This window comes from Anopheles moucheti, chromosome 3 (genome assembly GCF_943734755.1).
Source record: "Anopheles moucheti chromosome 3, idAnoMoucSN_F20_07, whole genome shotgun sequence".
NCBI classification, from domain to species: domain Eukaryota; kingdom Metazoa; phylum Arthropoda; class Insecta; order Diptera; family Culicidae; genus Anopheles; species Anopheles moucheti.
In genome coordinates, this window is record NC_069141.1 from 29,489,026 (window position 1) to 29,511,465 (window position 22,440).

Below are 22,440 nucleotides of genomic sequence, written 5' to 3' on the forward strand. Positions count from 1 at the left end.
CCGTTTCATCAATCAAAGTGGATTTTAACTTACTTTATTACTTGAAATAAATAATTTAAATTTGATTAAAAAGGGCAACCATGTCCACTGTTTCTATTTACTTTAATTTACATTTCAATTGTGCGATAAAAAGCTGAAAATGAAAAATTAACTCCGTTCTTGTTCTTTACTCTTGAAACATTGTATGTTAATCTCAGTTTATGGGTGTATCAGAAGCTTTAACGGCTCCGCAGTCTTGACTATTCTATAAGCGTCTTTCAATCTGCTTTCGAACGAGTGTCTTCTCGAGGTACTCTAACTCCCAATCAGCATAATTATGATCTACTTCCACTTTAATTTCAATACTGTTGTAGAGAGAAAAGTGTTTTTCATTCAGTATTCACATGATTGCAGCAATGAAGCTTATTTAGAGACATATAGCATGCAACGATTGTGCTGTTTAAATACTGTATTAAAGTTCCGTCCTCTAGTATAGGCTAGTAATCTATCTATTTTACAGCACCATTCAGAATGCACAATTTGGCTACTTTAAATTAGTGGTGGGCTATACGATTCATTTTACGACCCGACCCGGAGTCGTGTGCGAGTTCATCGGAATCGATACCGGCCCGTGGTTGCAGCGAGTTTGGGTCGTAGTAGATTCAGTAAGTCGAGTTGCTGCAAAGTTTGCTGCTTGAACCTCGCTGCACCCACGGATCGGAGTCACTAATGGCCGCTTGCACCTACTGGAATCTTGGCACCTATCGAACCTACTGAACCTACTTGGACCCGACTCCGATCCAAACTCGCTGCACCCACTAGTCAGAGTCACTTATGGCCGCTTGCAGCTATCGAACCTACTTGTACCTACGGGTCGAGCCGTACCTACTCGGGTCGCTTACGAATGGCTTCGACCCGGTAGGTTCGAGTCGAGCTGCGCTTCACTAGTTTCAATGCAATTTTGCGACAATTGCTACGCATCCGGGAGTAGTCTATGCGGCCTAAAAATATTAACCCTTTTCCAGTATTGATCTCTCCTCTACTCTATGTTCTGCTTCTGATTTGTATTTTGGAAAGCACATTTTATAAATACTTATGACTGCATGCTGTTAAAAATAAAAGCAATGTAATTGAAAACAAATTTGACGATAATTTTATAAAAAGCGTATAACGTTCATTTTAAATGTAGCGCACGGATAATCGAAGCACCCGATTCTGACAGCATTTTGACAAACGGGACTGTATTTGACAACAGTACCGTCACCAGAAAGTTTTTTATTCATTCGCCTTCTTCCGCACGAAGCGAAAAATTGTACAGTGGATGAAAACATTCCATCGACTCCATTTGTGAAGTTCACTTGTTAGCTCTAGTGTGCAGGAAATTCCAACCAAAAAGCGTTCTACTCAATCGTGTGGGTTTCGGTGCGTGCTCAATACCGCGATTATAATCGACATTCCTGATTGCATCCAATTTCTTACACCTCCCATATCGGTCTTCTCTGCAGGCAAGTGGGTGCAGCAACAATTTCACAACAAAAGGCGGCGGTCAAGTTTTTCCAGAGTTTTCAGACACACGTACACATACGAGCGCGCGGACGCAATCGTTTGGCAGTGCAATTCCGGACGGGAAAATAAAACGCAAAAATGGTTGTCATCGCCAAATCGTCGGCTAAAAAGGGCGAAAAGTCTATTCTACCCCTGGTGCACCCACAACCGGATGCCACTCCGACCGCCCCGGCCGTAAGTAGAGAAACCCCCTTTTTGTCACACCACATTAGCAACTGGGAGACGCAATTTTATTTTTTGCAATTATTATTTATCTCCTTTCGGAAAAATAACAAAGTTCTGGCACACGCGCCTGCAAAGTGTGTAGACATTGGCATTGAGCATTGCTCGCTCTTTTTGTTTTCGATTGTCGTCTAGCGGAAAAAATGGTTCGCAATAGTGAAGAAGTTGTGGCGAACGTGCCGCCGTTCCGTTCCGTGTTATGCGCACGAGCATAGTTCTTCTTCCTTGTTGCCTAATCATACCACCGAATGGGGCAGACGGGTGAATCGATGAGAAATCGAGCGTGTAAACATTCCGAAACATCGGCACAGTAGTATCGCATTGCAAGCATTGACCCTGGGAAGGTAAAAGGTGCATACGCGATTACCCATTCCCAGCCATTGCGCGCGGGGAGCTGTGCGTGGTGCACATTACATTTTGGTTTGGTGTGCTATCAAACGAAATTGCCATTGGCTACTTTGCTCTCAGTCGTCACCACAAAGGAAAGTGCGATGATGAATGTTCGCTTCGGGAAAGGGTCTGTGTAACCACGGGAACGATGATTGCATGAAAATGGCTGAGCCCAGTTGAAGTATTTTGAGTATTTCTTTATTTGGATAGCAACGTGTCATCTTGGTAGATAACATCGCATTTAACTTGGGAAGCAAAAGTTTCTATTTGTGAAGGAAAACCGTTCAAGTAATACCTTGTTTTAATTAATAATTATCATCTAGGTGTTCTAAGAATAAAATCAATTGAGGAGAAAGCCAAACGGCACGCAGCAAAAAAGAGCGCATTGAAAACATTTTCCATTTCCACGACGCAATTGCGACGTGATATTATTGCTTTCAACTTATTAGAGAGAGACTCAGTACCGAAGCACCAAGTGGCCGGCGTGTACACCGGCATGTGAAGGTTGCGTGTCCCTCGCGAAGGTGTTTGTGATATCGTTTTTTGTTGGTATTGTTTTTGGGGTTCACTTTCCACACTATGCATGTTTTTTTATGCTCTTAACTCGACACCCGGCCACCTACGATTATCATTATATCGCGTGTACACGCTTCTGGCGAGCTTGATGTGTTGCACTTGAAGCAGCCCTGTGTCTGCTCATCATAATGGTGATGCGTGCACATGTTTAGAAACAAAAGCACAAACACACACCCCCGGAAGCAGGTGGGAAATAAAATATCATTAATTATTATCCATCTTCAAGCTATAACTACCCCGGCACTAGCGATTATTGTAGTGCAGTACCGGAAGCGTACGGTGTCCATTTTACGGTAATCGAGTCTGCAAGGTGAATATTTTGCTTTTTGTGCACGTCGGGTATTGCTATCGTTCGAACGTTATCCACATGGACAAGAAACTATTCATCAAACAATCATAAGTTTATTACGTTAATAAATGCATTGTAACTCCCAATCGGCTTAGGAAAAGAGAACGTGAGGAAACTGTTGCGATTTGGACGGTCGCAGAACGTTAACAGAGTTATCTTTGTTTTAACTCCGGGCATATCTATTTATCCAGCAATTGTATGTTTCATTCCCCCCTAGGATGATAACAGTATTATCACCATTATTTATATTTTCTTTCCATTGGGGGTGAATGCATCATCGCACTTTGGTGGCAGCAAATAATAGTGTTTCTGTTCACACAACTCGCAGAGAACCGGCTACGTTGTCTTGTAAATCTTTGTTTGGAATAGGGTGGCACACATTTCACTTTAGTGGTGGTGAGCATTACGTCTTATCATTTGATTATTATCATTATCATTATTTCATCAAATATTTGTAAAATATTTGGAATCTAAGGTACTATGCCTTTTTGTGAATCAACTGTGAAGAATGATTTCATTTTGATATTCATTGATAAAAGATCAAATCAAAATCAATGATTTGATGATTCAATGTGTTCCAGGGCTGTCTTTATTCGTTGGTTCGTTCAAATCAAATATCTTGAACGTCTTATACTATACATTGGCCGAATAATACCATGACTTAATCTGAATACTTATCGTTGCACTTTAATAGACCTTTAACATTTCCCAAGCTGTATTTATTTTCTAGATATAATCTAATGAAGATGATGCACCATATTTTTTTTAGAAACGTACATTTATACGCCCCTCAGAAACACATCATGACTTCCAAACGCCAGTAGCGAATGCGCGCGGATTGCTCCATTCATGGGCATGTGCTGAACATTTACATTGTGCATACTGCGTACATGACAGACAAATTAATATGTTATATACATATTAAGTACGTTGGAGAAAATATAAATAAATAGTAATCTTATTATAATGAGGGAGCGATTATGATAACATTTTCGGAATTATCTGACGATGATCTTTCGCCGGATCTTCGCATCAGTTATGCTAAATTGAAGACTAACCAGATACAAAGACGCTGTTCCAAATTCAATAATTAGTTTTTATTTTCGTATATCATTTCGTACTTCTTGACTCCGAGTTAGGGCATCTCAATTAGTGGACCGAGCTGAATCATTGCTGAAGATTTCAGGGTTAGTATGTCCCATTACTAACGTCCTTCGTGTCCGGCACATTAGTGGCGTCAGGATGGACAAAGTTTGGGTCGTAGTAGATTCAGTAAGTCGAGTTGCTGCAAAGTTTGCTGCTTGAACCTCGCTGCACCCACGGATCGGAGTCACTAATGGCCGCTTGCACCTACTGGAATCTTGGCACCTATCGAACCTACTGAACCTACTTGGACCCGACTCCGATCCAAACTCGCTGCACCCACTAGTCAGAGTCACTTATGGCCGCTTGCAGCTATCGAACCTACTTGTACCTACGGGTCGAGCCGTACCTACTCGGGTCGCTTACGAATGGCTTCGACCCGGTAGGTTCGAGTCGAGCTGCGCTTCACTAGTTTCAATGCAATTTTGCGACAATTGCTACGCATCCGGGAGTAGTCTATGCGGCCTAAAAATATTAACCCTTTTCCAGTATTGATCTCTCCTCTACTCTATGTTCTGCTTCTGATTTGTATTTTGGAAAGCACATTTTATAAATACTTATGACTGCATGCTGTTAAAAATAAAAGCAATGTAATTGAAAACAAATTTGACGATAATTTTATAAAAAGCGTATAACGTTCATTTTAAATGTAGCGCACGGATAATCGAAGCACCCGATTCTGACAGCATTTTGACAAACGGGACTGTATTTGACAACAGTACCGTCACCAGAAAGTTTTTTATTCATTCGCCTTCTTCCGCACGAAGCGAAAAATTGTACAGTGGATGAAAACATTCCATCGACTCCATTTGTGAAGTTCACTTGTTAGCTCTAGTGTGCAGGAAATTCCAACCAAAAAGCGTTCTACTCAATCGTGTGGGTTTCGGTGCGTGCTCAATACCGCGATTATAATCGACATTCCTGATTGCATCCAATTTCTTACACCTCCCATATCGGTCTTCTCTGCAGGCAAGTGGGTGCAGCAACAATTTCACAACAAAAGGCGGCGGTCAAGTTTTTCCAGAGTTTTCAGACACACGTACACATACGAGCGCGCGGACGCAATCGTTTGGCAGTGCAATTCCGGACGGGAAAATAAAACGCAAAAATGGTTGTCATCGCCAAATCGTCGGCTAAAAAGGGCGAAAAGTCTATTCTACCCCTGGTGCACCCACAACCGGATGCCACTCCGACCGCCCCGGCCGTAAGTAGAGAAACCCCCTTTTTGTCACACCACATTAGCAACTGGGAGACGCAATTTTATTTTTTGCAATTATTATTTATCTCCTTTCGGAAAAATAACAAAGTTCTGGCACACGCGCCTGCAAAGTGTGTAGACATTGGCATTGAGCATTGCTCGCTCTTTTTGTTTTCGATTGTCGTCTAGCGGAAAAAATGGTTCGCAATAGTGAAGAAGTTGTGGCGAACGTGCCGCCGTTCCGTTCCGTGTTATGCGCACGAGCATAGTTCTTCTTCCTTGTTGCCTAATCATACCACCGAATGGGGCAGACGGGTGAATCGATGAGAAATCGAGCGTGTAAACATTCCGAAACATCGGCACAGTAGTATCGCATTGCAAGCATTGACCCTGGGAAGGTAAAAGGTGCATACGCGATTACCCATTCCCAGCCATTGCGCGCGGGGAGCTGTGCGTGGTGCACATTACATTTTGGTTTGGTGTGCTATCAAACGAAATTGCCATTGGCTACTTTGCTCTCAGTCGTCACCACAAAGGAAAGTGCGATGATGAATGTTCGCTTCGGGAAAGGGTCTGTGTAACCACGGGAACGATGATTGCATGAAAATGGCTGAGCCCAGTTGAAGTATTTTGAGTATTTCTTTATTTGGATAGCAACGTGTCATCTTGGTAGATAACATCGCATTTAACTTGGGAAGCAAAAGTTTCTATTTGTGAAGGAAAACCGTTCAAGTAATACCTTGTTTTAATTAATAATTATCATCTAGGTGTTCTAAGAATAAAATCAATTGAGGAGAAAGCCAAACGGCACGCAGCAAAAAAGAGCGCATTGAAAACATTTTCCATTTCCACGACGCAATTGCGACGTGATATTATTGCTTTCAACTTATTAGAGAGAGACTCAGTACCGAAGCACCAAGTGGCCGGCGTGTACACCGGCATGTGAAGGTTGCGTGTCCCTCGCGAAGGTGTTTGTGATATCGTTTTTTGTTGGTATTGTTTTTGGGGTTCACTTTCCACACTATGCATGTTTTTTTATGCTCTTAACTCGACACCCGGCCACCTACGATTATCATTATATCGCGTGTACACGCTTCTGGCGAGCTTGATGTGTTGCACTTGAAGCAGCCCTGTGTCTGCTCATCATAATGGTGATGCGTGCACATGTTTAGAAACAAAAGCACAAACACACACCCCCGGAAGCAGGTGGGAAATAAAATATCATTAATTATTATCCATCTTCAAGCTATAACTACCCCGGCACTAGCGATTATTGTAGTGCAGTACCGGAAGCGTACGGTGTCCATTTTACGGTAATCGAGTCTGCAAGGTGAATATTTTGCTTTTTGTGCACGTCGGGTATTGCTATCGTTCGAACGTTATCCACATGGACAAGAAACTATTCATCAAACAATCATAAGTTTATTACGTTAATAAATGCATTGTAACTCCCAATCGGCTTAGGAAAAGAGAACGTGAGGAAACTGTTGCGATTTGGACGGTCGCAGAACGTTAACAGAGTTATCTTTGTTTTAACTCCGGGCATATCTATTTATCCAGCAATTGTATGTTTCATTCCCCCCTAGGATGATAACAGTATTATCACCATTATTTATATTTTCTTTCCATTGGGGGTGAATGCATCATCGCACTTTGGTGGCAGCAAATAATAGTGTTTCTGTTCACACAACTCGCAGAGAACCGGCTACGTTGTCTTGTAAATCTTTGTTTGGAATAGGGTGGCACACATTTCACTTTAGTGGTGGTGAGCATTACGTCTTATCATTTGATTATTATCATTATCATTATTTCATCAAATATTTGTAAAATATTTGGAATCTAAGGTACTATGCCTTTTTGTGAATCAACTGTGAAGAATGATTTCATTTTGATATTCATTGATAAAAGATCAAATCAAAATCAATGATTTGATGATTCAATGTGTTCCAGGGCTGTCTTTATTCGTTGGTTCGTTCAAATCAAATATCTTGAACGTCTTATACTATACATTGGCCGAATAATACCATGACTTAATCTGAATACTTATCGTTGCACTTTAATAGACCTTTAACATTTCCCAAGCTGTATTTATTTTCTAGATATAATCTAATGAAGATGATGCACCATATTTTTTTTAGAAACGTACATTTATACGCCCCTCAGAAACACATCATGACTTCCAAACGCCAGTAGCGAATGCGCGCGGATTGCTCCATTCATGGGCATGTGCTGAACATTTACATTGTGCATACTGCGTACATGACAGACAAATTAATATGTTATATACATATTAAGTACGTTGGAGAAAATATAAATAAATAGTAATCTTATTATAATGAGGGAGCGATTATGATAACATTTTCGGAATTATCTGACGATGATCTTTCGCCGGATCTTCGCATCAGTTATGCTAAATTGAAGACTAACCAGATACAAAGACGCTGTTCCAAATTCAATAATTAGTTTTTATTTTCGTATATCATTTCGTACTTCTTGACTCCGAGTTAGGGCATCTCAATTAGTGGACCGAGCTGAATCATTGCTGAAGATTTCAGGGTTAGTATGTCCCATTACTAACGTCCTTCGTGTCCGGCACATTAGTGGCGTCAGGATGGACAAAGCAGGGGTTGATGTCTTTGCTTTCCCGCCATTGACCCCCTTTGGCGTATGGCGCAATATGATGCAACCCACCGGCCACATTTGAATTCTACCGTAGCGGAATGTTTGGGTTATATTTTCTCTTCTGATTTGAACTGATCAGCATCTTCTGCTTAACCTGCTTTTAGCGCAGCAGCAGGTTTCGTCGCAGTAACGGTGACGCTATCCATGTAGATGTAGCTCGTCAACGTGGGCGTTATGGTGACGAGCTTTGTAACGCGCTGATCGAAGGCTATCACTGATTTGGTACGGACGGCTGCTGACGTGGCACCATTGGCAATACCAGCAGTAGTGACCTTGGTAACCGTATGCTCTTTCGTTAGCGTAACCGGATCCAAGGTTTTGGTCACTGTGACGGAAACCGTATCCTGCACCGGTGGTCTTTTCGGTGGTAGAAGATCCTCCGGCAGGACGAAATTACTTCGTACGCGTTGTTCGGCCGGTTGCTGCCGACCGGAAACTGGTGGCAAATAATCGTTGCTCGGAGCTGGCACTGGAAGGTATTCGTTGTTTAACGGCGGTGGTGCACAGGACGCTGTGACGGTGGTCGTTTCGGTGAGTGTACGGGTCGCACGGATCGTTTCCGTGTGGGTAAGATAAGTGGCAGACGTTTCCGTTTGCGTGCGGAATTGTGTGTTCACCTGCGTTGATGTGAGCGTACGGTAGGCAGTTTCCGTAAGATAGGAAACATCCGTCACCGGTGGCGCGTAGCTCGTAGAGATGTACGTACTGTAGTAGGTGGTTGGGAACAGCTCCGTCACCGTACAGGTGGATGTCTTTGTGACTGTATCCGTGCGATACTCGACCACAGGATAACGCTCGGTAACGTACTCTATCCTCACGACGGGACTGGTGATCGTTTCGATTCTAGTGATCGTGCTAGTAACGGAAGAAGTTTTCGTTACGGCAGGCAACGAAATTCTCTCGGTGTGTGTGGTCGTGTGGTAGTTGGTTTGGGTTTCTACTGCCCGATGTATCTCGGTGGAGGTAGTCGGTACAATTAACGTCGTGGTGACGGTTGTTGGTTGCTTGATATACGTAACGATCGTTTCCGTCACGTTTATCCGGACGGGTACGGTAAGAATCGTGGCCGAAGCGGTACACGCGGGCACTGGTTGCTCGAGCAGCGGACAGCTTGGTGTGGTGTAATCATATCCATCGAAGGAAGGTGTTGGAGTCGGCGTTGGGTATGTGTATCCATCGAAAGATGCACCAGAAACAAACGGCAGAAAGTTGGGAGGAATCGAGAAAAACACAAACGCGCACAGAAGCACTCGTAGCGACACTTGATGATGGTCCCTTCTCGAATCGATTATCACGCCGTCTAACATGATTAGTTATTGCCGATCCTATTTTTAACGACACTAGAGTTGGCGTCAAATTGGATTTCCTTCTCCTATCGTGGGGGTCACCACATTTATGCAGGAAGCATTAATCGATTTTCCTTTCAAATCACACATGCACAGCTTCACTTGTTTCACTGTTTAACTGTTTATTTCATGATGTAAAAGAATGAAATATTCGCTTCAGGATGGCATCCAATCATTCACACGCTCCGATACAAACTCGTTCACAACCTTTGACCAACTAATCGGACACCCGTTTGATTGCGGTCGTTTTATTGAATTGGTTGGCACGTTCAAGAAAGTGGTGCCACGCTTCTCCCCCATCGCTGGTCCCCCGGTTGGGGACCCTCACAAATCTAGCGAAGAAGATTCGCAACGATGGCAAACATCCAGTGAAGTGTTTGGAATCCGCCTTCATCCCACGCCAACCGGTCGGTATTGGCCTTACCATATAAAGCGGACGCGGACCCCGTCAGTGGCGTCGTCTTCGTCGTCCGTGGTTTGAATTAGGAACATCGGTGCGACATGGCATGGCAGACGGACCATCTGTCCGTCGGTTTGCCCCACCAACACTGTCAACTGAAACTATATCGAAACATCTAAACCACTGCGTCGGCCACGGAATGTGTCGTGCTTTTCTGGTGTTTACAAGCACACCAAACAGCTCCGCAGCTTGTGCGGATTTTAGCTTAAAGCAACATCCAAATGAGTAAACATTTCGTGGGTGTGCGGCGCGCTGTACACATAATTCTGAAGAAGCAGCTTTTACGAAGCATCGTCCAGCTCGGATATGCGTGTGTCTTACTTCCTATACGATTGCGTATTATTAAGCGCTAACCGATCGTGCGCACGAGAGAAGAAAAGGTATGATAGCGCTTATTTGGGAACGCGTCAAGATCAAGTTCATTCGGAGCAAGTTCGCTCGATTAGGGGAGCTACCTGGGGCTCTCTTTCCGATACAGCATATATCTCACGTATGTCAACGTCCCCCCGCCTGTATCTAACCGCCAGTGGTGACATAAGAGCTTTTTCCAGTTGCTAGCGGTGGCGTGGGTGACGGAGCTTAATCTTGCGAATCTGGATGCGTTCTTTTGGTTAGATTGAATTTTTATTTGTAGCAAATACTTCGTTCTGTTTACTTATGCCGTATAAAATGAATGTAAATTTTTCGTCGTTAGGCGCAATTCTGAGCATTCTACAGACTTTTGACCGTGAGAGTTGATATTTCCTCAAATGCATCGCTTTCATATATAAGCTCTATGTAACTGGCATTAGATCATCACAAGAAACAGTTTGCGAAGGTGTAGTGGAAAGAGACTGACCATGCATATGTAATTTAAATTTCGAACTAAAACCTCATCTACGTAACACGATGTATGATAAAAGGCGACAGCGCAAGCATTTGTAATAAGTATTTGTTGTGTGAGGTGGGGGGCCTGGGCACACACCACAGCAATTAGCATATAAAGCATAAAGAGCGTTAATAGTTCGCGTTAAACAAAACGCCAAACGCCATGATCTTTTCGGTAACTTAATAACCTTACAGGAGGATGGCAACAACTCGACCGCTTCGAACATCATTCTGCTGCGCCGTGGTCGTCAGCTGAAACCGGCTACCGCGGCGATCCTGCTGCTGGTGGCACTGTTGGGTTTTTCCATCGGTACAATCGGCGGTCTGTTCTATTACCGCCAGTACGCGCAGGCCCGTAACCATATGCGCTACCATGGCTTCTGCAAGATCCCGTACGATGCGAGCAACTTCGAATCACTGTACCGCTCGATGAATGCTGACCGTGACATGGAGATTCTGCGCCAGTTCAACATGTTCCAGATGCCGAAAGCACTGAACCAGGATGCCGCCACAGATGATTCGCAGTCGACCGAGAATGGACCGAACGGAAGTGACAGCAACGATGAGTTCTTCCGCGAAGAGTTCGAGCTGGGACTGTCGGACGACGAGAACTACTCGAAGATCGATGTGCCGGTGTTCCGTGGCCAGCGTCCGGCCCGGTTCCTGCACGATTTCACCTTTAACCAGTCGGGTATCATCGATAGTGCGGCTCGCCGTTGCTTCATCATGCCGCTCGATCGTGAAACGGTACTGCCACCGCAGTCGTTGCGCGATTTGGTCATGAAGATGCAGCTCGGCTACTACAACATCGATACGAGCGTGCTGAAGAAAACAATGCGTGTCGTCATGCCGGAGCTGACCGATTTTACCGATGTTTCGCCCCGCGTCACCAAAGAGTGCGTTGACATGAAGATCTACCAGCTGGAGAAGATCGTCAGCGGAGGTAAGCATTTTGTCGGCAATTTGGTTAGTAAAGGTGTGACATTCCTTCTGTTTTCTGGTTTTAGTTTACAAGCGTTCGACCGACATCCAGGAGCGCGCTAAGTTTGCCGAGTTCGGTGGAAACCACATTTCGCTCATCGACATCGCAAATCTCGATGAGCTGAACTAGAATAGCAGCAGCAGTAGCAGCAGCAACGGGTACACATGGTAGTGCCGAACACAGAATGATAGGAACTAACGGGTGATTTGATGTTGTGGGTGGAGAGTTCCGGCACGGTTTGCTAAAAACTGGCCTCTGTTCCTGGAGGGTTTTTGTTTTTCTTCAAGGTTTTATTATTAAGTAAATGGCTGATTAAGTCAAGTATTAGGGCAACCGGTTTCGGCTGCAATGGTGGGTAATGCTACGTTTTCGAATGTACGGTGTGTTTTAGGGCAGACAGGCAGGAGGAGGAGGGAAAGAAAAGAGGATGAGAACAGGAATATGTTAAAAAAAAACAATATAGTTAATAACTCTATGATGAAACAACCATTTTCTCTCACTGTCCCATTTGTATCCACCAGAGCGATTGCGTGAATGGTCTTGTTCCAAACGTTTAATTAACCACCTTTGATAGGAATAATATAAATTGTTCAGAATTTGCACACGCTTTGGTGCACACATTATTCCCCTTTTTGGATTTATCCCCAATAAACTCCCAAAAAAATTGTTTGGGATGTTTGTTGGGGAGTTTGTTTCCCTCCTGTAGACTATTGTTTTTTTTTTTGATTTTGCGGGATTTATTTTGTTGTTGCTTCAACATAGAATTATTTTTCATTCCTTTCTTACTCTGGTTATTGTCACATACACGTTTAAATCGTTTTGCATTTCTGTTTCTTACCATTCTTTTGCAAACATTCTTCTTCGTTAGACTAAGTTGTTTTGGTAGTAATTTAACGTTTTCACTTTCTTTTCAACGTATGTTCGTAAACAAAAATTCAAACCTGTTAACTAACCCTCCTTCTAATACTACAATAACGTTATAAATCCGCCTCCCTACCCGGCTCCATTCCCGTCCGTGTTGTAGTTCGTTACCACGCAGACCGGTAGACAATTTTATACATTTTATATAACCCCCCCATTGCACAAAATGTGATTAACTCGTTTTGATGTCCGCTCTTTCCCGGTTCCCTTAATCGCAAGAGTAGTTCGCTTTCGGATCAACCAGTATCAAACGACAGACACATTCCTTGCCATCTGTACCATCTGAAATAATCGCATAAACAACCTGTGCTGTAGTGTGTGCATGTGTCTGTGTAGTGTGGTAAATTCCGGTAATAGAGAGAATATGTTGAGCATTTTTGTTTTGTAACTGCAGACAAATATTACAAGTTTTTCTTACCATTCTAAACACCACACAAACCCTTTCTACAAGAGCGTGAATAAGTAAGACAAAGACATATAGAAGAGAGTATTTTATTTTGCAACAGTAAACAAAACAAAAAGACAGACGGATAAGAGAAGGCAGAATACAACAATGAGCAAGAAATCATTATGTTTATTGGAATTGTAAAGAATAAAACACTATTAGTAAATAGAAGTGTGTAGTGTATACGGGTTGCGCCTTGCTAAAAATGAGAAAGTGGTAGTATATGTCTATAACTTGATTTTCTCCACATCCAGAGTGCTCTTCCAGCGCATCCGCTGAGATATCGCAATGAACTTGTTGAGCTAGTCGTGAGAGGCGCCCATTATCTGATTTCATGTTGATCCCACCGTGTTAATAGAACATCCAAAGCGTAGAATTTGATCTTCTGTGGGGTTGCATCCCCATCTGATTGAACTTAATAATCTAGGCGACTTCTCAGACCTATATAGGAGGACTTCCACACCTAGCCTTTGAGGGGGAATCTCTGTTGCTTTTATCTGCAATATGTGCGATGCTGAAGACCAAGCGCAGGATCTTCTGCTGGATCAAGGCATAAGCTGCAATTCAGAGAGTTCTTATCGCTCTTATTGCTTTCCTGGAATAACTGGACACGCTTCTTCTTCTGTTCTGTGGGTGGTGAACAAATGCGCGGCATTCTGATGAGCAAAGGAGTCAGATGACATACCTGACAAAATCGGATTTTGGAGAAATAGAAGCTCAACAATCATTGATCATTGTAGTAGAAATCCGTTGTTTGCTTTATTCATATTTGTATGTATATACCGTACGTAGGTGTACGTATGGGGTTGTTGTGTATAATGATCTAGCAGCATTAAATGTGACCCCATTCGATAGGATCTGACCATTGCTGGAGGTGTTGGTAAAAGTGGTTCAATTTGCGCTAGCTAAAAACAACGATCTTTAACGATCCCTTCTTCTCTTTCTTTGCAGTCGATCGAGAATCGTATTGGGAGATTGGATCTCGGAGGGTTCCACTAGTACCAAGAAAGTTTCTCGATTCGGCTTGCTTTGTTTTTACACACGACAACCGGTCTTTGCTTACAATCTACGTTCAGTCTTATGGGGGTTTCTTTTTGCCGGTTAGCACCTTCGAAACGTTTCCAGTATCGTGTCACCGTTTTAATCGTCCTTCCCATCCCATTGCTCGATGCGATTCTATTTTGAGTGATTTAAGATCCCTTTGTTGTGTTTTGTATTGTTTCTCGACAAAAACAAAATGCGAAAATGCGTAACCTAAATGTGTGAAACCATGTTTTGGCTGGCAGCAGCTATTGAAGACAGTGTGTTTGTTGGCAGTTTTGAGGTTTTTTTTCTTGTTGTAGTAGAACTCTGCTGCATTACACTTAAAATGTATGCGGTGGAGGCGGCTATGCAATTAATGTCAACAAAAACCATCTCTTTTGAACTAATGTTATCCATGTTGATTGTTTTTAGTTTTTGCATTTCCTACTATATACACATTTCGCTAGAAAGAATATTATCGCTAATCAAGAGGTACTTTGGACTGATTATCCGCCGGGTGTGTGGATAAATCGTTTTTTTCTTCTTCTGTTTGTTTCTTGCTATTTACATTTACATTGCCTTTGGTTCGTGGTAGACCTTCGTCTTGATGTATGTTTTGTTATGGGTTCCTGCTTTTGGGGCCTTATATTCACGTTTTTCCCTCGTTAGGTTATGTTTTGCCTCAAGTGGTGTTTTTTTTTTGCACGCACGGCTGGTTGATAAAGACTAAATTGATGAATAAACTTTATAATCACATTTTCTCCTACCATTTGCTTTCCTGTTCCATTCCATCCAACTCTCAATTTGTCTAGAAAGTGAATTAATGAAAGCAAAACCACTTGACGCATTTGCTTATATGCTTACTAGCAATATATTCGATATTTGCTACCTCTACTGCTGATGGTAGCTTCTTACTTTCGCGTACTCTTTCTTTTTCTCTCTTTCTTAATTGCGATTATGTAGTTATGTGAGTTGTTAGAAAAATTTGGCTATCATTACTAGCACGTACCTAGAATCTTATTATCCTTTCAGTGTTAGTTTATTTGCTTTTTTGCCCTCTACGTATAAAACTATCCTCTCTTCTTGTTAGTTGTTGCTTTCCTTTTTTTGCTTTTGTTTTTTACACACATGCGTTCCAACATGGTTTTATTTTCCCTTCTGCTGGAAAGCTAGTTTGAAAATAGTTTTATTTTGCCTTGACCATATCGTAAGGGGTTTGTTTGATGACACCCTTGGCAGAAACGGAGGTCACTATTTTTCTGTTTATTTGCTTTCAATTTTAAAGTTTATTTACACCATCCCAGTGACGGGATGGGGAATGGAACTTTTCGCTACAAAACTTAAAGTGCCAATAATTTCACTATTGTAATTTAGTTTCTGTTAGCAAATTAAATGGTTCACTGTCTCGTTTTGTTTGCTCTTGGATTTGCGATGTATGTTGGGTATTTAATTCCATAGCCTTATCGTCTTTATCCTCAATAATCCTCAATTTTGGTTAGTACGGAGGATGGTTGGTATTTTGTGGTTGAATGTTTTCCCCTTTCTTCCACCTGTTCTGTACGGAAATTTTTTTTGCTTTGTTTTTTGACTATTTGACTGTTTAATTGTCTTATTTCGACGGCTCACCTTCTTGGACGGTATTGTTTAGTTTGTACTGGTATTGAGATTATGCTCACTAGTCGGTCGGGTTTTCCAATCGTTTGAATTGTCTGTGCTGGATGTGCTTTGCTTTCCGCCTTAATCTCGGCTATCCGACGTTAAAAACAAATTAACTACCCCTCACTATTGGCTACTATTACTACTATATCACTATTACCACTAAAACGATTCTCTGAGGTAACCTCTACATTTCCCAGTTGTTAGCAATTGTTAATAATTCCCATTGGCAGATTATAGGTTCACCTTATTGCGAAGTGATCGGTAACCGTGTTTTTTTTATCGATCAGATATTTTTTTTCTTCATTATTTAAAATTATCGTTTAATGCAATTTCTTTTACGTGTATAGGAACATCGTGCCTCATTATTAAATCGCCCCAACGCTCGCCACTTTAAAGCTTTTTTTATAAAAGGATAATTTTGGTTTTCTTTTCTCATTATTGTAGTTATGTCTTTCGGTCCGGACTGACTGTGTCCCGTTTGTCGCTTTGCGTGTCCGGTTTCGTGATATTGAGCGGTTTCCGCCTGCTCTGGTCTGGTTCGATCGCATGCTATAAAATGGTCGTGCTAGTGCTGCGTGTGTTTACAATCATGGTACCACCGCTCATACCGAGCACCGAACCGGTAGGTGACTGGGGAGAACTGGTACCACCACCTACATCACCACCACCAGCCCCGCTAGTGATGCCCATCGCCCCCAGGGAGGTGGTACAGTGCAGTGCGGTTGTAGGTGCGACGGTTCTACCCGTTACGATCGTCGTACCACCGATCGTTACCGTTTTGCTCTTGCCAAAGCCAAACATAGGCACGTAACGCAGCAGACTATTGTTGCTCTTGGTAACCTCCGTGTCACGCTGCAGCAGTGGTTCGATCGGGTTGTACACGTTCAGATGGTTTGCCGACGTGGTCTGCCGTTGCTGGGTGGAACCGACCGAGAGCTGCTGTCTCGCCGACGGTTCGTCCTCCATATCATCCAACGGGGGCATCGGATTGACGGTGGTGAAATCGGTCGCCACGTTCAGATCGTTCAGGTTGATTGCGCGCTGCCTGCGCTGGGCACCGCCAGTCGACATGATGCTGACATTATTGTACCCATTGTTCAGATCGTTCATCGGTTGCGTCCCGACGAGCAGATCGGCCGTCGGTTGTGCGTCATCCTTGTACTTACGAAGCGCTGGCAACAGCTCGAACTGGTCACTATCCGTGTCCACCATCTCCACCGAGGCGAGCGGCACATCCAGACAGGGGTTAAGCAGTCGCGGATAGTTTGAGATGAACTCCGACACCTCCGAGGCGTTGGGACGCTTCTTGTAGTCCTGGTTCCAGCACGCCTTCATGAGACCCTCGAGCTGGGGCTTCACGCCGGCCGGAATCGTAAGCATGTTGCCATTCTTCAGATGGTCCAGCACCTGATTGTTGGTAAGACCCTGGAACGGAAACGAACCAAACGTGATGATCTCGTACAGCAGCACACCGTACGACCACACGTCCGAGGCCGGTGTAAAGAAACCCAATGCTAACGCTTCCGGCGCCATCCACCTGACCGGTAACATTCCCTTCCGGTTGAACCGATAGTAGTCGTTCTCGAACGTTGGTCGTGCCATGCCAAAGTCACCGAGCTTGACGACACGCTGCGCATTCACCATGCAGTTCCGACAGGCTACATCCCGATGGACGTACTTCTGCTCTGCCAGATACGACAGGGCCCGCGACACATCCAGCGCGATCATCGTGAGCCGCTTGTTCGAGATGTCCGAGTCGTCCGACTGCTTGCTGTTTACCAGATGTCGACGAGCTAGCAGATACGTCTTCAGATCACCGTACAGCATAAACTCCATGATCGTATAGACCGGTTCCGATTGCAGACAGACACCCAGCAATCGGACGATGTTGTTGTGGTCAAAGCGCTTCATCGCTTCTGCCTCCGATAGGAAATCAACCTTATCCTCCGTGGTGGATCCCACCTTGAGCGTCTTCACGGCAACCGCCGTCCAGCCTTCGTCTTCAATCTGTGCCTCACCGCCGTACACCGTGCCGAACGCTCCCTCGCCCAACCGTCGATTGATCACGACACGATCCTTCGGAATTTCCCACTTGTCCAGCGTATTGAACGGTATGGCCGACGGCGATAGCAGATCGATGCCGAGCTTCTGCAGGTACTTGGCGGACGTCTTCATCTTCCGATCGTACCGTTCCTTCCAGAACAGGAATGACGCCACCGAGAGGATCAAGATGCTAATTATCGACACCAGTGAGATGACGATCAGCGTCACATCGTCACAGTCGATACCGAAGATGCGCACGAAGCTTTCGAACGCACACACGATTGCGCCATCATCTGGGGCACGGCCATCCCGCGTCATCCACACGATGGCGGACTCGTTCAGCATTAGGTCGCCCCCGATCAGCTGATATTCGGCGGATATGTTCGGCGTAAAGTGGCCGACAATGTTGGCCGTCCCATTCACGAACTGCAACACGTTGATTGTCGTGTACCGTGAGCCAGCCTCGTTGAAGCGGATTCTACCCGATACACCCTGGAAATCGGTCGCCCGGATCAGCTGCATCAGCCGCTTCGTGGTGTGTTCCGAGTGTAGATGGCTGAACAAGGATGGATCTTCGCGCATAAGTCGATCGAAGGCGAGGGCATACACCCAGACAGCATCGTACGCGTAACCGGCGTAATCTGAAGCGCTGTAGCCCATGTTGGACAGATTCTTGAGATACTTTTGCTTCCACTCGCGTACCGTAGAACCGTCCACATCCAGGCGACTGTCATCGTCGGCGTAAGATGCATGTGATAGCGAGAAATGCCCGTTCATGGCACGCAGTAGTTCAGTGTTGGTGCATCCCCGGGTATTATTGCTTGGTGACGCAACGCCATTATCGCCGGGCCCGCCGTGCACCTCTGAGCTCAGGTTCCACACGTTGGACAGCCAGATGGGCAGAAACCAGATGTAACCATTTTCGGCTGTCATCTGTGAACAATAGACGGATAGAAGGGCATTAGCTGAGAATGTGTGAATAGCAAAATTTGTTGAAAAAGGTTCAAAATTAGAGACTGAGAGACCCTCTCTGCCTGGAGGCTCTGTTCTGTTGCTGGGTTCGATCCACCTTGAACTACGCCATCGTTGTCTGGTCTCTCCCAGGCTCGCCTCTGGTAATTAGCCAGACTGGAGAGTGCGAAGCGAAGAATCACCCGAGTGCCTGTTCGCCGCTTCCTTACCGGTTCGCTGTTGACTTCTTGGATTAGATTCCATTGAAGCTCGCCTTTACCATCCATCCATCTCTACCCCCCTTACATATCCCACCCCGCCATACGCAATACTTTATTAGATCGTTATTGGACGTCAACAGCTCATATCACCTGTTGGATTGCAATTTCCCTGTGTCCCACTTTCGTTCACGTCTACCCGAGCCCTCCGCGTCCTTTCATCCTCATTTGCGTTTTGTTTAATCTGTTAACTTCCTTTTGTTTATTTCTTTTCTTCCCCACATCCCTATGTTAGTAAGACAAATTTGGAAAACCCTTGTGGCAGACAAATTAAAGTGTGTATTAATTAAAAAATTAATAAACTTTAATACATGTTTTGATATCCATGTAAAATAAACTAGTCGAAAAATTAACTACATTAAAAACATAGCGAGCAAATGCTGACCATAAACTCGTTAAAAGGGAGAAAGCAAACCGCAAGTTTTTTTTCCATTTAACAGTTGCTTTCTTCAGTCGATATTGGCATGTATTCCATTAATGTTCCCCGGTGCTGTAGGGAATTGCACGTACGCACTTCGAACGTACTAGTGTTGCACATAAAATTTGTGAGACAAACAAGGTGTTGCATTAAAACGGGCTAGAACAAAAAGGCATCACGACTCCACCACCACCGGGTACCAAACGCAAACAAACAATTAGCACGTGCACGATGCTGCCATAAAGTGGCAAAAGGAGGAAAACAGTGCCAAACAGTGGTCTGAATATGACCAAGCAGTGCAATAAAGTTTGTTTATGCATTCTCGCACCGTCGTGCCGTCTGGTCGACTTTAATCAAGCAAACGCTAGCGCAAATCAAACAAGAGTTAGCACGGGGAAGTCCATAGGCATATACATATTTACCCATTGTCATAGGCCGTTTTTGTTGGTCAATCTACCTTGCAAGAGGGTTGTCCCTGTCTGTCTCTCTTTCTCTGGATCTTATCGGACATCTTGTGAAGAATTTGATGATCGCTTGTAATAATTGACGTACGTCTGGAGATGCTTTCATATTGTCCAACGCCCAAGGGAAGAGGAGTTTACTCAACTTATTCTTCATGTTGCTGTATTAAATTCCTCAACGCGCCACAAGAAGCAACGGGACGTGCAACAATGTGTGCAACGGATCATGTTCCGGAATTACACGACCAACGTGTCCCATTCACATAACTGCCATTTACACCCGAAACGATCTCTTTCTTAAACTGCCATCGACGTCAACGTGCCGCTTGACCGCTTCGTAACGCCCTGAACGTAACGCGATGTGTTGGTTCAAGCTCGAGTAGCAAGAAACATGACTCCGGGTATGGAATTGGAAGCTATCCAATTCCAACAGTGCTACTATCCGAGCTATCCCGGTGAGTTTCCCAGTATGCGCATGAGACGGCGCCAGCTGTAACCGTCTCTCGCACGGCGACATTGTTGCCATTACCGGCAACCACTGCCCCATCCGGAAGGGCTTTCTTCCGCTGAGCGCATAAAATCGATAGCGGAATCCGATTACTTGGCCTGGGCAACGTGCTACTGTTTAATTTCTTTTCGTCACATTGCCACACGTTCTTGGGCTCCATCAGTGACAACACACCACCATCACCATGTCTGGTGTCTGCTGTACCGTGATAAAATGTGTCTCGAATGAACAATCGACAACAGGCAACGGCTTGTAGTAAATACTTCATAAAAAAAACCCCAGAAGACACTGGACACCGGTGTCCAGTCCACCAACCAAACAAAAATAATGCACCCGAAAATACTGCATCAACTCACCTCACTGCGGTTGTGCTTGATTTCCGGTTGTGAGAGCGAAATAGGATAATGAGGACATCACACCAACGCGCCCAGTCATCAACACTTTATGTGTCCCTTCTGCCCACCTTAGCCCTGCCTTAGCGTTTTGATGGTATGCAGATTTTTTGTTTTCACTTCTCAACTTCGCGTTACCAGAGACCACCGACTTTGTTTGTGAAGCATTTTGCTGATGATGGTGCAAATTTGAGGCTGAATGCAAAAATTATCAACAACCAAACAAAAAAGAAAAAGAAATGAAATCTGAATCGTGCCATTCGAAGCGCCACTCCTCGGCATGTAAACAACTTCGCAAGATGATCCAACAGGTTTCAGGCCGGCCGGTATTTTTTTTTCTTCTGCCTGAGAAATTCTGACTTCTTGCCGATGGAAATTATATAATCAGAGTGGTGGATCAATGGGGACAGTTCCATTCGTACACTGTCAGGGATAATTGTGATTAATTGCACAAAAAAGATGGCCTTTTTTGCGAGAACGTACTGTAACTTGAGATTTACCAAATGGCTTAGCTAGTAAGAACCGGACACTTAAACGATCAGGTCCCAGTTATCGAGTACCTCGTGTATTGGGGATAAAACGACCGTCTTTACGATGCAGAACGTACGATTTCTGAACAGAACGTTTGGGCAAGCTCTTTCCCTCACAAACCGTACAACCCGCGCACAAAAAGGGTCAGCACCGTATGAATATTCAACCGTAAACAATCAACCTCAATCTATTCGAACGGATTCGGAGTCAACCACAGTCGGTCGGCTGGGTGTCAAAGGGACGCGACTCGAGCATTTGAATATTAAAGGGAACACCTTCAACCCACATCTTCAACCTTCACTGTTACTAACAACTTTTACTTTTCTTTACATCCATTTCGAGGAAGTTGTTCACGTTGTTGCATCTTTCAAGCGCAAGGATCTCGCCGAACCACTTACCTCCATTTTGTACGCCTCGCACATTATCACCTGGGCCACTTTATCGTCTACATCGGCGATGATGATTTTAGCATTCTTCGATTTCAAATCCAACAAATACTGCAAAAAAACAAACAAACATGAACATCATGTGAACGATATGGTATCGGGTGTAGAACTGTTGCTTCAGGGACAGCGGCATATTTTCTTCTTACTCGCTTCATTTCGTTATCCGTACGGTCCGTGCGTGGAAACTTCTTGTTCGATATCAGATCTATGGAGTTTTCCTTCAGCAGTGTTTCCATGTAGGAGATGTACTCGGTCGCCTTCTGACCGTCCTCCGTCAGTGCGGCGACCCGGTGCCAGTTGAGGCGTGGTAGTAGCTGCGCGTAAACGTGCTCGTACTGGCGGTTCTCGCCGATCGTTCGGAAGAAGTACGGATACTTTTCGCGATCGGACAAAAACGCTCCCTCTGCTGAGTAGGAAATGACCGCCATACGGAAATGTTTCGATACACCTGTGGTACACAAACAAAAAACGAAAAGATGCTCAACACAGAAATCTTCTAGTTCTTCTTTTTTGTCGGGGTAATGCCACATAGGAAATCCAGCTTCCTGGGCCTTTCTTAGCTGCTCCGTGGTTGTGATTAACTGGCCGGCTACTAAGGCCATCG

General features: G+C 44.3%; 3 protein-coding genes across 3 annotated transcripts in view; 1 reads left to right on the forward strand and 2 right to left on the reverse strand.

Annotated features, from left to right (window-relative positions):
• The first annotated feature begins 4,987 nt into the window (after positions 1-4,987).
• On the forward strand, positions 4,988-13,309 carry LOC128302487 (uncharacterized). The gene is made up of 4 exons (XM_053039321.1): positions 4,988-5,111; positions 5,195-5,429; positions 10,974-11,721; positions 11,786-13,309. Exons 2-4 carry the CDS (start codon positions 5,334-5,336, stop codon positions 11,887-11,889), a joined length of 948 nt encoding a protein of 315 aa, XP_052895281.1. The 5' UTR covers positions 4,988-5,111; positions 5,195-5,333; the 3' UTR covers positions 11,890-13,309.
• LOC128302485 (integumentary mucin C.1-like) lies at positions 7,875-9,487 on the reverse strand. The gene has a single exon (XM_053039320.1). It carries the CDS (start codon positions 9,410-9,412, stop codon positions 8,195-8,197), a length of 1,218 nt encoding a protein of 405 aa, XP_052895280.1. The 5' UTR covers positions 9,413-9,487; the 3' UTR covers positions 7,875-8,194.
• A 2,092-nt stretch (positions 13,310-15,401) lies between the features above and the next one.
• LOC128303424 (uncharacterized) overlaps positions 15,402-22,440 on the reverse strand; it is a 30,597-nt gene continuing 23,558 nt past the window's right edge. Inside the window, exons 4-6 of the mRNA XM_053040366.1 lie at positions 21,983-22,284; positions 21,789-21,887; positions 15,402-18,784 (exon numbers count right to left, since the gene is read on the reverse strand). Of these exons, the coding sequence (XP_052896326.1) occupies positions 16,358-18,784; positions 21,789-21,887; positions 21,983-22,284 (2,828 nt within the window). The 3' untranslated portion in view covers positions 15,402-16,357. The remainder of the gene's footprint in view (positions 18,785-21,788; positions 21,888-21,982; positions 22,285-22,440) is intronic.

What these genes read in the sequence shown, in the direction of transcription:
- LOC128302487 (XM_053039321.1), top strand. Translation starts at nt 5,334, where the DNA reads ATGGTTGTCATCGCCAAATCGTCGGCTAAAAAGGGCGAAAAGTCTATT. An exon ending in CCACTCCGACCGCCCCGGCC is followed by an intron (nt 5,430 to 10,973) that starts GTAAGTAGAGAA and finishes ATAACCTTACAG; the next exon opens with GAGGATGGCAACAACTCGAC. An exon ending in GGAGAAGATCGTCAGCGGAG is followed by an intron (nt 11,722 to 11,785) that starts GTAAGCATTTTG and finishes TTCTGGTTTTAG; the next exon opens with TTTACAAGCGTTCGACCGAC.
- LOC128302485 (XM_053039320.1), bottom strand. Translation starts at nt 9,412, where the DNA reads ATGTTAGACGGCGTGATAATCGATTCGAGAAGGGACCATCATCAAGTG.